Below are 19765 nucleotides of genomic sequence, written 5' to 3'. Positions count from 1 at the left end.
TACTGAGTTCTTTGATGGTAAAGGTAATGTCGGATGGTAATGTCTTGCTACAGAAAAATTATCCTTAATACCAATAATCGTACATAACCACAATTAAGTATTAAATTAGATAAGTTTCTGTATTATTTTAGGCACTAGGAGGCTACATCAGCCCTATTAATCAGTACTTTCAATGTGTTCATATTCAACAACCATCCTTCTTTCTTCATACCCCTTCATACTCAAACCACCACTAACACTTATCATAGTGTGCCCCTCCAGTGCCTCTCTTATACTCTTCTCTCATATCTTTCTCATACTTTCTCTCATTCCTACATTCGTACACTCCCTCATTCGATTTACTCTCTCTACATCTCTTATATCCTCCCATAACATTCTCTTAAAGATCTACTCTCCATCTTACACAAATTCACAACCTTTCTCACATCCCTTCTCAGTCTTTCCTTGTAGCGTACCTCATGGCTCATACTCTTCTTATTGTTTAAACGTTTATTCTCCTGCACGTCCAACAAACCTGACTCTCACTTGACCAGGTTCAGTCACCTTACGCCACTATCTCTCATCCTCACTTCTTTTCCACTTTCACTGCCTCCTACTCCATTGTCTCTATCGTTTGAGTTTCCACCCATCCTCACTCACTCTACGGTTGGTTAGTTGTCTCTATGTGTATTTGTCTTCCCTTCTGCCTTTACACCTTGTCCTCTTCTCTATATATTTCGGGACCGTCTTATACAAACACGGGTCAGCTCATATCTGTATTGGTTATGTACATCCTATTCATTTTCTTACCTTCATTTCCCGCCTCCCGCCACACTAGCTACGGTACAGAATCTCCACTCAGATTGCTCCATAATATCTCGTCCTCTCACTCAGTTTTTGTACAAAAGCGTTCTTACAGTTTTGTGACAAAAAAAGAAGTTCCGTCACTAACAAGATAGAATTACCTTATTATGACCGTAATGTCTGTGCGGTCTGTATATTAATACAACTCCATGTAACTCTGCATAACTCTTTGCCTTCGTCTCTTCCACCCAACCTCCTTACACACATACTCATCAGCCACAGGTCCTTCTCTTCCCCCTCTACTTGATCATCCTGCCTCTCTCCCTCCTAAACATTCCCCGAGAACCTCACTGAACATAGGGTTACATCATTCTTCTCCCGGTGTTGTGGTTTGAAGGCATTTCCCCTTCATACGTCACTGAATTCTCCTCATCGCCCTCACCGTCCTTCAAACGAACACTACATCACTGCCTTATTAGCCAGTGTGCCGCAAGGCCCTGCTAAGTTTTCCAGTGATGTATGATATTCCTATGTCAATTCATTCCCTTGAAGAGGAACAATAGTACCACAAAAGTATCCCTGTTGCGACAATTTCTTTCCTTGGAAGTTTCACAGCTGTTATGAATACTGTACAACACTGATATCTGCGTGACGTTCCCTCCACCGGCACCATTAAAATATCTTCATCTCCCAGTTACCCCCCTTCTCCATGCCGGATTACCACAATCTAGGCTCAAGAGGGTGAAGAAACGATTATTTTTCAACATATAATCATTACTGACATGGTTTAATGAACCTTGACAGAGTGCAGAGGTTACAACATTTTAGTCCCAGGTTAGACACAGCCTGGAGGTTTTCGCCAGTGAGAGATTAAACTAAAGCAAGAGCCACTGTGCCGTCCCTCTCTGCTGCCCCAGTTTGACCATAAACAGACAGACGTGGCTCAGTACCACTAACCCACCCACATTAAGCCACACCACATCACACTACACTACTCAGCTGCTGCGTTCTTCTCTGCTGCCACAGCTCGATGTAAACAGAAGGGTAGATCAACATCCATTTTTTGTCACTCACCTAGACACACCCACACCACACCATTGCCTTATGTGCAATGGAAAAACATCACATCAACACGTACCATACAAAATCCAACATTCACCAGTTAAATCAATAGTAAATTACACCATATTAGTAAAAAACATAACCTTATTTCAAACCCATAAACAAAATGTACGAGTACACGTCTTCTGCCTACTTCTAACTGCAGCTAAACAGAAGAATAACGCTCTAAACACTATTATGTCAGGCCATTGCAATATACTAAACATTATATCTCGTTCATAACGTCCTCTGTGTTCGAAACTTCACAGGATAGCATCGAAAGAGCTACAGGGACATTGCTTTGTAAAATAATATATGAAATCACATATTCCAAAGGGCCTTTTATAGTCATATACCACAGATCTGACAAAGTGGTTCACACATCAGTACTTCAGGCTTCACATGACTTATTCGAAACATCAGTATCACAAAAACCCGAATTACAGGCATTATTTCTACCCCTGGGGGTAGGGGGTTTTTTCAAGAATACTCCCCCAGTATCCCTGCTTGTCGTAAAAGGCGACTAAAGGGGTTGGCGGAGGGTTAGTGCCCCTCCCCGGAAAACAACTAACTAAACAAACAAACAATAAGCCTCGGACAAGGACTGACCAAACGATGACGACCAAGGACCGGACAAAGGACATTGTAATTGGAACTTGGAATGTAAGGGGAGCAAATGATGAGGTGAAAGAGAGAGAGATTGTCCAGGTGCTTGAGGATGCGAAAGGGGATGCATGTGGAATAACTGAAACAAAATGGAGAGGAGAAAGTGTGAGAGAATGGGAGTATGGATGGGGTATATGTGCAGGAGTAGGTGAGAATGAGAGGGCAAAGGAAGGAGTATGTATAGTTGTGAGTAAAAGATGGAAGAGGAGCATAAGACAGTATGGATCAGTTGGATCAAGGATTGTGTGGGTAAAGTTGAAAGTTGGAATACAAATGTGGGCGACTGTGTGTGTGTATGCGCCAACGCAAGATCGTGCTAGAAGAGTGAGAGAAGAGTTCTGGACAAATGTAGAAGTGTGCATGGAAAAGTTTGGAAGGAATGAGAGAGTGTTTTTGATTGGTGATATGAATGGTAAAGTTGGGAATGTGAAGGTGGATGGAATAGTTGGTGAGTGTGGTGTGCCTGCTGAGATAGATGAGAATGGGAGTGCGTTAGTGGACATTTGTGCTGGGAGGGGGTTGGTAATAGCCAATACCCTCTTCAGGCATAAAATTATCCACAGGTATACATGGCGAGTGATGAGAAGGGTGGGTGGTGAACTGAATGAAAGGAAGGCAATGATTGATTATGTGTGTGTGGATGACAGGATGCGAAGATGTATATCGGATGCAAGAGTTTATAGAGGTTGGGGGAGTGGACTTTCTGACCACTACTTGGTGGTGGCCAGAATTAAAGTTCAAGTAAGATGGAGGAATAGAAGAAGGGAAAGACGAGAGGAAGGAGTAGTTGCAAGGAGAGTGGAAAGGTTACAAGAGGATGAGAAAAAGGCAGAGTGTAAGAGAGAAGTGGAGGAACGACTGGGCAAATATGAATTGGAGCAGATGGGGGACGTGGAAGGTGTGTGTAGAATATTTACAGAAGAAATATGTGCAGCATGTGATGTGGTGTGTGGAAGGAAGAGAAGACAGAGGGGGGTGCAAGGAACAGCGTGGTGGACTGAAGAGGTGAAACAAGCTATGGCACAAAAGAAGGAAGCATACAATGAATGGATGAGAAAGAGGGGCGTGGAAGAGGTTGAGAGGCGGAAGAGAGAGTTATATGTAGAAAGAAAGAGAGAGGTGAAAACATTAGTAAGAGAGAGTAAGAAGAGAGTGGATGAGGAATTTGGAAGGAATTTGAGTGTAAAGTGGAGGGACTGTAAGAAAATGTTCTGGAGAGAGGTGAAAAGAGTAAGACAGGGTGGAAGTGAAGTTAGCAGGGGAGTGAAAGACAAAAATGGTAGATTACTAGTGGAGAAGGGAGAAAAAGTGAGCAGATGGAGAGAACACTTTAAGGAATTGTTGAACGTAGAGGATGGAAGTAATGCGAGTATAAGTGGCTGGGGAATGGCTGGGAGAAGGAGGGAGGTGAGAAGACAGGGAGAAATCAGTAGGATAGAAGTTGTGGAAGCAATGAAGAAAGTTAAATCAGGGAAAGCCCCAGGAATTGATGGAGTGTGTGGTGAAATGCTGAAGGATGGGGGAGAGATAGTAGTGGAGTGGATGTGGAAGATGTGCAGATTGGCCTGGGAGGAAGGTAGAGTCCCGGAGGATTGGAAGTCAGGTATAATTATTCCCTTGTACAAAGGAAAAGGGGAAAAAGAAGTGTGTGGTAATCATAGGGGCATTTGTCTTCTTAGTATAATAGGAAAAGTGTATGGTAGGATACTTATTGACAGAGTTTGAGAAAGAACAGAGAAATTAGTTGGAGAAGAACAGGGAGGCTTTAGGAAGGGAAGAGGTTGTGTAGATCAGATATTCATTCTCAGATCTTCAGTGGAAAAGTTTCTAGAGAAGGGAAAGAAGTTGTATGCAGCTTTCATGGATTTGGAGAAAGCATATGACAGGGTGGATAGACTAGGATTGTGGAAAGTCTTAAGAATATATGGAGTAGATGGGAAATTGTTGAATGCTGTGAAGAGTATGTACGATGGTGCGAAGGCTGCAGTGCGTACAAGGGCAACCGTCCGACGCCAATGCACTACATTAGTACACAACAAAGGCACACACTCTCGATCACCCTGCGCGTATCGGAGAAGTGTGCCATGAAAAGGGAAGTACTTTGCGACAGTGGCCATGCACATGATGAGAAACTGCATTTGTCAGAACTGAAAGAGGCTATTATTTATTAGACCTTGGCTAAAAGTTACTGTACACAGCATTTATGACTATACGGTATTATCTTCTTTTATTTCCATACCTATCTACCTGTGTGTGTGTGTGTGTGTGTGTGTGTGTGTGTGTGTGTGTGTGTGTGTGTGTGTGTGTGTGTGTGTGTGTGTGTGTGTGTGTGTGTGTGTGTGTGTGTGTGTGTGTGTGTGTGTGTGTGTGTGTGTGTGTGTGCGTGCGTGCGTGCGTGCGTGCGTGCGCGCGCAATTTTTGCAGGATTCAATAGGCTAAGCAGTTTGTTCCGACTTCAGGACAGCGAGACTTGTAAATCCACTTTTCTCTGAAGTTCATTGTTAGGCTGGGTCCATAGATGAGAAAGTTACTATGATTCTTCCACCTTCTCCTATCCTCCATCATTTAAACCTCGACTTCCCTCTGCTCCTCTTATCCTTAACATCAGCTGGTGCGCATCAACCCCGCCCCGCCCAACCACACCCAACCCCACCCCGACCATCTCCGCCCATCCTAGCCCAGCCCTGCCCCTCCTACTCGATCCCCTCCCTCCCCGCCCTTCCACACTACCACAACCCACCCAAGGCCACAGCCACAACCCGGCCTCCTCTGACTCTCCGCAGATTAATCTGAGAGTCATAATTTATTCATTATACATTTACATCCAGATATCCATTGCGATTTACAGGAGATTGTATCGTGGAAATGCCAAGGGGGATGGGATACACCTGCATGATATGGATTTGATGTGTGTGTGTGTGTGTGTGTGTGTGTGTGTGTGTGTGTGTGTGTGTGTGTGTGTATTCTCACGCGCACAAGGGTTCCAGAGCGTGTGTGTGGAATTTACTGGAAGGAGTGAAGATGGGAGGACAGAAGGTAGGCAGATAAAAGAAAAAGAAAAGACAACGAAAAAGAAAAATATAAAAGGGTGTTTAGAGTGTTGGGAAAGAAGAGATGGGTGATAGTGGGAGTAACACTTGGAGGCACTGTACACTCGGCCAGACAAGATGAACTCTGGGACTGGGTATCTGGCAGTAGATTGTGATACGGGAATAGAACAAAACTGCAACAGAACGCGACGATTTAAGCTCTGAAACTTTGTGGCAAGAGGGCACGTGTGGAGGTCTGGAGGGAGCCAGGATCCACTCACACCAGGTCAGTCAGTCAGGTGACTAAAATAAGCCCAGTCTGCACAGTGACGTCACGCGAGTCCTCCATAGCCACTCGCTCCACTCACTCACTCAGTGTCCAATGTTCTTGCCTTGATGTATCTATCAATTTCATTTTATATCCCTGTGAAAGTCAATTCTTCTGGCGTGATACTTCTTCCATTCACTTTTAATTTAATAACTTTACTCATACTAAGTCGTATGGAAAACATTGGTCTATTGCAAAAGAAGGTTTAGAGCAGTACATTAGTTTTCCTTAAAGGTGAGCTATACCTCACTTTACTAATAAAAAAAGAAACACTGTACATAATGTACAAACGCTACTGTGTTTCACCATCTCGTACGTTCCTAAGACAGACTGGCAAGATACAGTTACTGTACTTCCTTCTGAAAACTGGTGAGGGATTTTGGTTCAGAGTTACTGACTCTCACAGCTGACATCAAACTAACCTTTCTATGCAGTATGCCTGCCAGTAGATCATAATACATTCCAACTGCATAGCACTCTTGCTGATCATCATACATACGAAAATTTATTATACAGAACCACTGATCAATAAGAGATATGAATTATGCTATGGCATCCCAGTTATTGCTTTGCAACAGTCCCATCGTGCCTAAATATTAATGTACACTTGCACAGCTCTTTGGCAGCAGTTGTGTTGCATACTAAACTCGCTGCCTCTGTTGTCCTGACACATTACAATGCATATCAGTAATTTTACAGACTAATCCATACCGTTTTTGGCTGCTGAGATTTCACAAAATAATGTATTCATCATACTGAACTAGTAAGCAACTACAAGAGTGTAACTAGGCTTCTGTCTCTCTCTCTCTCTCTCTCTCTCTCTCTCTCTCTCTCTCTCAACCAGACTTCTGTCTGTCTGTCTGTCTCTGTCTCTGTCTCTGTCTCTCTCTCTCTCTCTCTCTCACACACACACACACACACACACACACACAACCACTGCCTGGCTGGCTGACCTGGTGTGGGTGGATCCTGGCCTGGAGGGGGCAACAAGTGAACTGGTCCTCAGTGTTGCTCGGGCGGCTGGCCAAAGAGGGTGTGTACCGCTCTGTCTTTTGAGTCGGAGTTCACGTGCCACAGTTCCCCACCTCCTCTACCGCAAAAACCACCTGACCAAACCTCACACTTTCTATTAGAATACCTGTGTGGGGTTGAGGTACATGCAGGAAGTGAGGTTTTCCCAAGGAGCTGTCGTTGGAAGAAGCATAAGAGAATCTTCCTAATTTGGGAACATATTTCCATCGGAGGAGGAAGTGGCAGGGGAGAAGGATTAACCTGCCAGCAGCATTCGGGACACCAGCATTCCTCATCTCACCCTACCACTCTCATCTAATTCCTCGCCTATTAGGGGTGAGGCACCAGCATGCGACTCCTTGGCTCTTCTCATGCCCAGTTTCCATGTGTATGAATGACACGAGCATGCATAGGCAAATATTTTCCTGTGAGACTCTTTCCCAGCTCCCTATAATAATAAAGTAAGAAATTATCCAAGGGTAACAGTCCCAAATGTCTTGGACATTGCAATAAAAACTTATCTAAGAAATTAAAACTGGTGACTTCGACGGTGCAATAAGTATTGATCTAGTCAACAAACTCCAGTGACTCCAAAAAACTGGAGATGTGATTAACAGAATGGTGTGGTGATTTCGATACTGGTGTATGGAATGACCCTCCATGATGGTGCGGTGCGAGAGCGTAGACGAAGGTGCGACGCGGGAGGGGGAGAAATATAGGTTGCGGCCTCGCAGCATGGTGAAGAGGCTGCAGCAGGAGGTGGCCAAGACCCCAGGGGGAGCTATGGCAAAATCGCGATCAGTGCCGCTGTCAAAATACCGCAGAAAGACAGCCAATGCCAGGGAGCGACACCGCTTGATGGAGATCAACAAGGCCTTCGATACACTGCGACAGGTGCTTCCCGAGGCTGTGGAGGCGGAGGCAGCCAGCACCCCGTCCATCATGACCAAGATCACAACACTGCGCCTGGCTGTGGACTACATCAGGGCTCTCAGTGAGGTTCTCGATGCTGACCCTCACCCTACCTCACAAAACCTGTCTCACCCAGCTTCACCTTTCCTGCCTCAGCCTGCCTCACCCTGCCTCCCGTCCCTAGACTCCCCCGCTGACCTGAACGACCTGCTCTCCGACACCCCCACTTTTTTGGACGACCCCTTGGATGTGTTCTATGACCTTCCCCCTTACCTCTCCAAGACCCACTCCACTTGTTGCTGGAGGTGGAAGGAAAGGGCATGTTGCTCCTCACCTGAACTTCCACATCCCACCACACCTCCCACACAGTATACTGCACTCAACCATGCAGTCAAGCACACTCCACCACATCCCACCACACCTTCAACACACTACAGCACACCCTACTGAACCTCCATCACACCACCACCAAACCTTCTCAGCTGCAACACACTCCACCGCAGCTCCATTTCACCTCTGAGAATGCCTCGCAATGACATAATTGGAAAAAGTTGATTGTGTTTAAGATATGTGCAGCGTCTATAAATTAACTAGCCATTATCATCAACAGAGCCTGACTTGAAGATATATCAAGTGCATAATTATATCGTACTGTACTCCATCAATACAGACATGTGTGTCATCTGTCTACAGCAACATTGCCTGTCCGTTCGCCATGCCAAATACTGTGTATAATAATTCTCACCCCCCTAACCTATGCTACTAGGAACAGGATAACGATGATGATGACGACAATGATTCCTAGTGATGGAAATGGAACTTTAAAGACCTTTATCGTCTGTGAGCACTTCAACTGTTAAGTGTGCCATGTATTTGTTACTGTTTAACACTGAGTGACGTTACTGATGTGTGAAAACCAGGCCGCATGTGGAGTATATGATACTCATGAATAAAATGTAAGTCATCAGAAATGATAATTAAAACAATTCTGCATATGCCATATATTTCGTAATATTAGGCTGTTAGTAACAAGAAATGGACACTAAGAACAATAATAAATGTGAAAATACTTATTTTGAGTGTAGGCCATCAATATTATCAACAAAACCAACTGTCCTTCCGGTTTACCAAATATTGAGGCCTCATGACGGCCAGTAATAATAATAACAGAAAATAAAAAAAAAATCTGTTACATGTGAATAAACCTGTACATTATCAATATTAGCTACAAAAATAAACGTGCTTATGCAGTTTGTATTATCTTTGTGATTGCATGAATCCCAGTACGAGGTAGTACGGTCGGGGAGGAAAGTTTGCTTAATATTTCACTTCAATTTCTCACCTCTTCTGGTTAATATTCCTAAAGTGAGAAAATTTAATATTCCTGAGATGAAAGAAGCTTGGTATGTCTCTGCCTATAGATGACTCTCACAGTTATGATGCATGGAAGAGGAAAGTGACTGACATGCTGCAAGTGTGATGCTGATTCGGTGCAATAATAGGCGAACTTCTGACCCCGATAGTACAATGGAAAGCAGACGAAAGCAGACCTACATGATCCTTTTGAGACTGAGTTGTGAGTAGCAGGATAAGGAGTTGGTGTCTATCTCATATGTGAGAAAAGATATTCACCCGTTCATTACGACAACGTACTTTCATTTCTGCTATCTCCAAATAATTATATTCAGTTTAGGTCAGACTCTGCAAACCAAATAGGTTAGATATGACCTTCAGTAAGTTTTTCTGTACGTTCTTTCCTAAGCTGAAAATAAATCGTGTGGATGAGGCAAGACTGTAATAATAATGTCACTCTCGGGTTGAAGGAGTTAAAACAAAAGAGACCAGAAACATACCTCATAAATTCTGTTTGGATTTTCCAGGGTGTAACATATCTACGTTATCTGCCTGTGAGTGAGAAAAGGTTGGCGAACACAATCAAATGTACTGAACCGGGATTGTGTGTTGGGTAGTTATGACTATGCTGTCTACTGTCAGAAAAAGTGACAGCATACGAAATGAAAAACAGGGACAGTCTTACTGATCCTTATGAGGCTGTGTACTATAGGGTAGGGTCAAACTATGTACCTATTTTTTATATCAGTAAAAGGAAGGCAAAACATAAGGCTCCTCCCCTGCCCACAAATCACCAAATGCAGTCAGGAAAAGGTGAGGAAAATGTTCTGAACAATAACTATAATGAAAATTTTCTGTAGCAAATGGTACATGGTAGAAATAAGTCGGAAATTACAGACCGTATGAATAAATGGGCCTTAGGTTTTTCCGTATTATATTCAATATTTTGATGGTGGTGAGGCAAAATTAAGAAAAAAATCTAGTATTGACGGAAAGTATATATTCATAGTAACATTCATTAGAAAAAAAATATAGGAAAATACTGACCTTGTGGATATATGAACTCTATTTTTGTACGTAACTTGGGCAATATTTTGATGCTGCTGAGAAAAAGGGTAAAAAAAACGTTCATGGATATTTACAGGGAAAGGAAACTAGAAAACAAAAGAAACTGTCAGAGCTGCCCAAGTGATTATTTGAATCTCAGTCCCTTCACAATGAGGACGTCATTCTTAGGTGGCTGCCACAGGACGACAGTTTTCAGTTTGGGGAATCGGTCTGTTTGTGATGGGGTTAATGAGGGATGTACCTGACCCCCGACCCCACCAGGCCAAAAAGTCCACCTTTAACCTGAACAAATCGTTAGGAGATACTGTAGACCAGCATGATTAAAATAAATATGATCTTCTGGAACTGAATGTGTTATGACTGCCCATAGTTTTATCATACTTTTTGTATCAGTTTGAAAAGTGGAAGAAAACTGCAAAGTAAATTTTAGAAAAGAAGTTGGCTGAACTGAAAACTGGGGAAAAAAAAAAAAAAAAAAAAAAAAGGAAAAAAAGGAATTATGGAATCAGGTTTGTTCGTAGTTCGACTAATATTCTGAAGGAAGAAAAAAATTGAAAAAAAAAAAAATTATAAAAATGCCGTGATTTTTTTTTGTGGGGGGGTGGAGGGGAAGCTGGAATATTAAGGAAACTCTATACAGAAAGTGTTCTTACGGGTATTTGGACCTATTAGTAATATGGGCAATATTTTAATGCTGGTGTCTGTGCCGTGGGTCCGTGCTTAAGGCTATGACGTGACCAGGTTACTGATTGCCATATTGTTCTCCAGTTGCCATAAGTATGTTACACTACTGATTAGAATTAGCAGATGCAATAAGTGATCTGTCGCTTCTTATGTCAGTCCAGCTTTCTTTCTACCTACCACTTGTTACAGTTTATGTATCTATAACCTGTAAGAGATCATTATCAAAATCTCCGTCATCACAACTCTCACTTTTTACACGACCACACCACATACTACAACTACTACTACTACTACTACTACTACACACACACACACACACACACACATACAAACACACACTCTCTCTCTCTCTCTCTCTCTTTCACCTTCGCCGTGTGTCTTATGCTCTTCTATGCTCTCCTTTCAGGTGCCAGTTTGTCTCAGTATCTTGGAGCTGAGCCAGAAGCCACCCTCTCTCACACTCTCTCGTCTCGTCTCGTCGCATCAGCCACGCCCCAACCAAGCCAGAACGATAAGACGACTCAGCTGCACGACCTCCTACGACCTCACAACCTACTACGACCAGCTATAAGTCATCTAAAGTCTCCACGACCAGGTGTACTCATCGGCAAATTAACTGCTCCTCCTTCCGTTATATTCCAGTCAAGGCAGCTGCATCTACCTCCGTCCACGACAAGACGACTCAGCTGCACGTCTTCCACGACCCCCTTAAGCAATGACCTACGACCAGCTGTACCCATCACCGACTTCACCTGCCTCTCGCGACTACTCAAGCTACCACGACCAGCTGCACCTACCTCCTCGCACGACAGGACGACAACAACGACTCAGCTGCATCCCACGTAGACCCAGCTGCACCCAAGACGACACCCCACCTCATCACGACCACCAGTACCCAAAGCCTCTTCATACTACGACCACAACGACTTGGCTTCACCTCACACCGCACTTCATACCATCACGACCAGCTACCTACCTCTTCACTTAACAACTCAGCTGCATCTAATACGACCCCTAAGTCACAACGACCACTTCAGGAACGACAACTGAACTGGAAAGGATAATATAACCACTTAGAAGCTTTAACAAATATTCTGTCGATCTCAATTTTTTATATAGGTAAGACTGTGCTATCAAACTCGTGGGCACTATCAGATAAGAAATAAGCGCCTCTGATCTCTCGCTTCACATCATCTGATAACGAAGAACTTGATCCAGTGAGCAATAAGTCTTTAATGCTCCACTTGATTTGATAACTAAGTGCATTATCAAGTGGACTGTGATAAGTGGGTCTGGTCCAGCTCAAATCCTCTATAATAAAGTGTACGTTTAATGATCCACTTAATTTGATAACTAAGTGCCATATCAAGTGAACCAAGAGTTGTCAGTTTCTCTCTCTACACATACCCTGAAAACAAAAGCCAATAATAGTCTAAAATTCCACTTATTTTGATGGCTAAATGAGGTATATTGGACAAGGAAACGTGGGTCTAATCTTGGTTTATACATACTGCATTCTGATAACTAAGAGATATATTCAGTAAGCGATAAATGAGGAGATAACGAAGTGCTTTATCAATCGAACTCCAGATCCGGTTAATATCCTAGTTTACCTGAAGAGTGAGTGCTTTATCGAGTGAAGAACGAGTGACAAATGAGTGATAAGTGAGTGATAAATGAGTTGACGTCCAACTCGCTTTGATAACTGAATTCTTTATCTTTTGAGCTATAAATGACTAGATAAAAGAATTATAAACGTGCTTAATATTCGACTTCGCTTTTATTATTAACTGCTTTATCAGGTGAACAAGGAAACAGGCTCCGCTTCCACCACTACCCCTACTCTCTCTCTCTTTCTCTCTCTCTCTCTCAAGGTCTTGTGGTGCGTCGTTGTTGTGCTGCGGGTCGTTAAAGAGGGAGACCATTGCAACAGATCCCACGGGCAGGTTCAGGCACGACCACTGCCCCCTACTCTCCTCCTTCCCCCTTCCTCAGTCCTCCTACTACCCTCCTCTCTCCTTCAACCCCCCCTACCCTCCTCCCACCCCCCTTCTCTCCCTCTGTCTCCCTTCCCCCTTCCTCCACCTCCACCCCGACCACCACACTCCGTATCTGTGACGGAAGGGATGCTACCAGTCCCCGTCCAACAGAATCGAATACCTTTAGAGAGAAGAGGATCAAGCTGGAAAACATATCAGCTTTAAGGATGACAAGATCACTGGAATACACACAGCTTTAAGGACAACACACGGCTGAAAAATATCTATAACTTTAAAGACAAAATCGCCTTAATTACTGCAACAAGTTCACGTCCAGCAAGAATTAAAGAACTCTGAACAAAACTAATGGGAAAATTATATAGCTTTAAAGAGAAGAGTATCGAACTAGAAACAGCTACTTAACTACCCGCCCCGACAACTGTAATTTGCAACCACTCTACGCTTCACAGTGATATAGCTCTGAAGGCAAGAGAATCAAACTGAAAATTACAGTCACCCTACCCCTCACAGAATCAAATAGCTTTAAAGACAACAGAATCAAGTTGCCTATATCTATCAAATCAAGTTCCTCAGAATTTATCAGCTTTAAAAACAAGTGTAACAAGCTGAGAATCGCTACTGCGTAAAATATCATATTCAAGTGGAGTAGAATCGAGACTGAAAAAGTGGAAGAAAAGAGAAAGGGAATCACAGTTTTCATAAGGACAGTAGAATCCAGCCGCAGTTACTAACAGGCCAGATAAATCCAAAAGTTTATCAGTGTAAAAGAGATTTGGATTCCGTAACAAGAGGATAAGTGACAGCAAGAGACAAATACGAGTGGAAAAGTGTGGTCACCATTACAAAAACCAGAAACTGGCTAAAATATACAAGTGAGATATACGATAGAGCTAAGATAAAAATAGCTCTAAAATAAAGAATAACTGAGACAGAATTGGCAAATAAGTAACACTCAAAGGGGAAATAAGAACTAAGATGCGTGCTGGCTAAATCACGAAACAGCGTAAGATCCATACGAATGTAAAAACGCGCCCGTGTACTGTTGTTGGTGGAGGTGGTAAGGATCCGTGTGACTGTGTGAGGGAGTGTCATCAGCGCGTGGAGGGCAGTACCCTCACAGCGGGGCTCCTGGGTGGTGTAGCCTTGGCCCCACCCGACTAAGGCTCCACCTCCATCCCTCCCCACGTCCCCCCATTGCGCGCAGACCAGCCTCACAGGACCAAGTCTTCCTAAACATTCTTGGGCATGAATTGTGCTTGAGACTCTCTCTTCGTGCTATTAATCTAAGTCACACAAGCAGACAATTACGTGCCATCTCATACAGCTACTAGACATTTACGTGCCTTCTCATATCATACAGATGCTAAACACTTACGTGCCTTCTCATACAGCTGCTAAACATTTCCGTGCCTTCCCCTTGTTATACAGCTACTGGACATTAACGTGCTTTTATCCTAAGTCATATAGGTATTAGGCACATCACAAGCAAACTAGACTGAGTGCTAATGTAAAAGACAGACTAAAAAAAATCCACTGATAACACTTACTATAGATTTCCTGTTCGTCCCTTCACGTTGAGTCATACACCAACTGAACCTTTAACAAACAAGCTCTAGTGAATAACAGTGAAAAATACAAGCCTTATAGAAATCGCATACCCGTGTAACTGAAAGGAAAGGAAAGAACCTGCAACCACATCCCATGCCCTTCAACTCCCCAATTCGTCTGTAGCACAAGACACCTACGAAGACATAACAAATCTTGCAACTCCATCATCACTCACAGCACCACCCACGTCCCCCTCCATCAAAGGGCTAGTTTACCTGCTCTGAAACATCCCATAACTTCATGCCATAACCCCTGCACCTGGTGATCTATAGCTTACCACGAACAGACGGTATTAAGAGGCTCTCTACAAACTCTCCATGTCAACTTCACCTCTTTCTCTCTTGCTCTCTCTCTCTCTCCCCCTCATATACACACGACACACCACAGGCTTTGTCGTGGCCTAGCGGGGTGGCTCCTTTATCCCAACTGAGTCGCTACCCAGGCACTGATAAGCCCCGATAAGTCCTTCATCCTATCCCGCTCACCCCTGTTACCACCAACCTCGTACATCCTGCGAAAAAGAACACCCCGTGGGAGAAGCAGGGTTGCCGAGGAAGGAGCATGAAGATTGTGCTCAGTGGGGTTCCGTCATAATCGGATTTCACGGGGATACGGAGGAAGAGAAAGAGGCTCAGCTAATTGACATCAGTGTGTTGGGACACGTAGATATACAGCTGTGTCCTATTATGGTAACAAGCTTTATGGAACTACCTTTTAAGACTGATTTTTTAAAGGTTACGTTTATGTATGGTGCTACACTGTACTTTTTAGGGAAAGTTCATGTACCGTGATTATACTGGTGTACTATAACTTCAAGTGGCCTTAAGAACACTCATTCATCACGTACTTTAAGGTATATTGGTGAACTGTTGTAGAGTTTATGTAATGTACTTATAAGCAACTATAACAGAGCCATTTATAGAAGTACTGTGCTTAGATTATCCGTATGTCATGTACTTTTAGGGGTCCATAAGCAAGCCTATTCATTACAGACCAACGGGAGGGAGGTACATGTTACGGGGAGGCTTGTAATCGCTCCATCTCCAGGGGTTAACGAGAGGGAATAAATGCATGCCTAAAGAGCGTCATTACAAGATATTTCACGAGGGGTATCTCAAGTGTAGGGGGGTCTTGTTACAGGCTGGCCAGGCCCATAACACGAGTATCAGTGTAATTGCTCCCACATGCTAAACACCCACGTCTCAGAGGCCCTAACAGAAGCCTAAGGAGTTAAACACGGACACCTGGGAACACTACACCCAGCCACCCTGTACACCCAGCCACCCACCACTCCCAGCCACCTAGTAGGCCTACACATACACACACCATCTGTCTCCCCCTCTTCACCCCAAACATAAACCCATCTACTTTTAACTTCCAACACTCTTAACCTAACCTAACCTAACAACACTGAGTCACCTAGTAAGCCCACACACCAACTCTTGACCACCACTGATATAATTCCATCTACAATAGAAATCATATACACAACTGTGAATTAAAATTATCTCCAATACTCTTAACCTAGCCTAACCCAACCTTAACTAATCTAACTTAACCTCACAACACGACAGAGAGTCACCTCGTAAACACCCACCCACACAAACCCCCCCCCCTCTCTCTCTTAACCACAGAGATAAAGTCACCCTCAACAGAAATCCTCGACTCCATTGTGAAATAAAACCATTTCCAGCACAAGAACATCACATCACTTCCTTTAGAACCTGACACACAACTTTCAACACAGAACCACCCCCAACATAAACCCAAGAATCCACTTTAACAAAAACCATTCCAACACAAATTCCTTACTTTAATCCACCTCCATCAGCAATCCAAGGATCAATATAAAAACCATACTGTCACACATTAATCCTTAATAAACTTAGAAAAACAGGAATAACAATCCGAAAGCTCATTTTTAAACACTAATCCATATATCTACTTTCAGACAGTAGCAACACACACAAAACCTCCAGCCATTAGTTTCCAAAACAGGTCCAGTGTTCCGAGACGTTTTTAAAAATCCACTTCTGCCACAACTCTACTTTTAACAGAATTCCATAAATCATTTTAACTAGACATCTGACAAATATACACACACCTCCAGCCACAAAACCAAGTCCACAGTCTACAGTTTTATCTACAAGTCCACTTTAAATACAAATCTATAAAAGTTTACACCGCACAAAACCCACACATACCTACACATCGAGGCCTCAGACTGTTAAGGTAATTTCACTGTATATTTCTTGGCTCTGTGTGTGTCGGAAAATTATTTTGTGTAAGGCGAAGGTTAGGCATCAACTATAACTCAATATACTTTCATAAATTATCTCAAAATGGACACTCCTGGAGACTCTACGTAAATCACTCTTGTCACATACATTGGCGTGACTTATGGAGTCTTTAAGCATAAGTGTCGTCCACGAAAAAAGCGTGAAAAATATTGTAACAGCGTAAAGAAATGCAGAGAAAAGTATGAAAAAAGAAAAATAGTGTTCTGAAGTGTGATGACCTGAGAACAACCTGGTAAACTTACACCCTACAAAAATATTAACAAATAAACACGTGAGGAACATATATCTTGGCAGCGATTTGTCAGTGCTCAGGGCCGAAAGTCTGTTCCCGAGGGGTAGAAGAGGAGGAACAGAGAGTGAAAAAGGAAGAGGAGGAAGAGAAAGTGAAAAAGGAAGAGGAGGAAGAGAAACTGAAAAAGGAAGAGAAGGAAGAGGTGAGAGGGATGGTCGAGCCGATAGCTTAGACAAACAACCGAAAGCAAACATTACATCGTCGAGAGCCCACGCTGCTCCCTCTTCCTCCTCTCACTCTCACTCTCTGTGTTTTCGTGTGTAACCACCAGGAAGGCACCAGATGACACCCGGGAAGTTTTTTTTTTTTTTTTTTTTTTAATTTACATTTAATTAGAGAGATCACGAAACAAATAGTGTTGCCCATAGGTTGCCTGATTACAGTATGACGCTATACTGTGTTGTTCTGAACTGGAAAAATTCACATAGAACTGAATATGGATGCTAAGACCGGGGGCAAGTACGCCTTGAGGACTAAATCGATCATAAAGAGAATAGAGTCGGAAAAAAACAGAGCCAAAGCACGTTGTAGAGAGCCCAAGGAGAAACAGAAGCCGCCTCCGTTGAGCAAATACCGGCGCAAGACAGCCAACGCCCGAGAGAGAAACAGAATGAAGGAGATTAACGATGCTTTCATCATGCTGCAGAGAGCCATTCCGGACCTCTCTGGGGCTGACGCAGAGAAGCTGACGAAGATCACGGTGCTGAGGCTGGCTGTTAATTATATAAATGCTCTCGCCGGAGTACTGAACGATGACTGCAGCTTTGGAGCCATGGATATAGAGGACGTGAAGGAACTTTGGTGCCTGGAGAATGCGCACATAGCCAAACCAGAGCATTGTGTCAGACATATCATAAGAACCAACAAAGAGCAGGTCAGCAGTGCAAATAAAAACAGTAAGTGTAGTGTAAATATCAAAGCATCTAAAAAGGTCATTAAGCAGACAAAGTGTCCCTCTACTCTCGTCACAAAGGCGAAATATACGAAAAAGGAAAACACAGTAGGTGGGAAGCTGGTGACGACAACCAAACGACCCAGCAAGTCCAAAAGCAAGAGGAAAGTGTGCAAGACGGCCAGCATTGCCACAAGTAATGGGGCGTACATCACTCTCAGAAACGTGGCTCTACAGACTCCACCAGACAGACTGGGCAGATATGCAGACAACAAACCGCTGATGACGTCCATGACGGTGAAGCGGCCACGGATGGAGAGCAGCTACCTGGGGCCCCGGGAGGCCAAGCTACCCCGTCTGGAGCCCAATTCTCTGCCCTTAAGCACAGACCCACAGCCCCACCAGCCCCTCCTGGCCCTCACCCCATGTGGCCCACCTTCCGTCCCAAGTCACAGTATACTCGAGCCCCTGATGGGCGTCATACCCTTCACGCCACGTCAGATACAAACCACACCCTGCACATCCCTCCCTCAAAGCACTCCCACTGACGTGCTTCACACTACAAGCATCCTACGGGACCTGGACATCCCCCTGGTGAGGACTGACGAGTTGTTGGAGTTCCCAAGAAGTATTCGACATTTTAGTGATTCCTCGTGCTGCGACTCTGACTTCCTGAGCGAGGGGTTGGCGCCCCCCAGTCCCCTCTCTGGCTCCACCTCCACAATACCCACTTCAGTTCCTGTAGGTGACAGTTCTCCGGTCTTTTCAATGGCCTCCAGTGACTTTTCTGTGTGTGGGTCGGTGTCAGATTGTGACAGCGTTCTAACGACGGCCGTGGAACTAGAAAGCCTGCTAGGGGATGAGCCTTTCAAGGAGGAACTCGAACATCTTGCCTCAGCCTTTGCTGAAGAGGATGACACACTCAACCTCTTCCTTGGACATTCCACTGCAAACTTCATTTACACGGATACTGATAACTGCTAGCACTTCATATATATATGCAGTAACTGACGACAGCAGCAATCTAAGATAACATGAGAACATGAACGTGCCATATAGTGTATAAGGTAATAACAACGTGCCATAATGAAGAAAAAATAAATATAAGTTAAGAAATACGTGCTTGGCGGCCTTTTGAGTCCACAAGGTAACAAGCCTTCACGGGAAGTGTATTGTGTGCACTACTATGCATGACAGAATAACGGGCATGATTCCATTGATGTAATAGACGCGTTTGTGAGGTCCATGATGCAGGTCTGTTGATGATGACGACGATGATGATGATGGTTTGAAAGGATTACATTTGCATCGTCCTGGTCTATGGCTTGTTTAAATGAATGAATGTATGACAAAAAACGGGCATAACACGATTTTCATACGCGTTTGTATCGCCTACTGTATAGGACCTACCAGTATGTGTAAGTATTGAGTGTTGGAGTGTTGGACCTACCAGTATGTGTAAGTATTGAGTGTTGGAGTGATGATGGTGATGATTACGGTGACGGAAAATGATTTATACAATTTACAGAGTGTATATGCGTGTGGCTGACAGTAAATGACATGGATAGGTTTATATCTGGTGTATTCTGACTTGGCTAGACATACATGTGTTGAATTTTGACATGGATAGGCATACAAGTTTTGTGTTTCCAGTGGAGTCTCTGTGAAGGCTGAAGAAGCGATAATTACGGAAGGCTGCACATGTACAAAATTATAAAATGTATGTGCACGTGTATGA

The 19765-nt window shown here is 43.7% G+C and overlaps 2 protein-coding genes across 2 annotated transcripts; both read left to right on the top strand.

Annotated features, from left to right (window-relative positions):
* Window positions 1–7581: 7581 nt before the first annotated feature.
* Window positions 7582–8280, top strand: LOC145410023 (uncharacterized). Its single transcript, XM_080280243.1, has one exon. The coding sequence runs from the start codon at window positions 7582–7584 to the stop codon at window positions 8278–8280; it is 699 nt and encodes a 232-aa protein (XP_080136369.1).
* A 3370-nt stretch (window positions 8281–11650) lies between these two features.
* On the top strand, window positions 11651–19011 carry LOC145410022 (uncharacterized). The gene is made up of 2 exons (XM_080280241.1): window positions 11651–11777; window positions 17564–19011. Exons 1-2 carry the CDS (start codon window positions 11651–11653, stop codon window positions 19009–19011), a joined length of 1575 nt encoding a protein of 524 aa, XP_080136367.1.
* The last annotated feature ends 754 nt before the right edge of the window (window positions 19012–19765 follow it).

The sequence above is a fragment of the Coenobita brevimanus genome, chromosome 84, assembly GCF_032717465.1.
Source record: "Coenobita brevimanus isolate Jiangsu-jjx chromosome 84, ASM3271746v2, whole genome shotgun sequence".
In the NCBI taxonomy this organism is placed as follows: Eukaryota; Metazoa; Arthropoda; class Malacostraca; order Decapoda; family Coenobitidae; genus Coenobita; species Coenobita brevimanus.
This window is presented reverse-complemented; position numbering and strand designations above follow the sequence as displayed.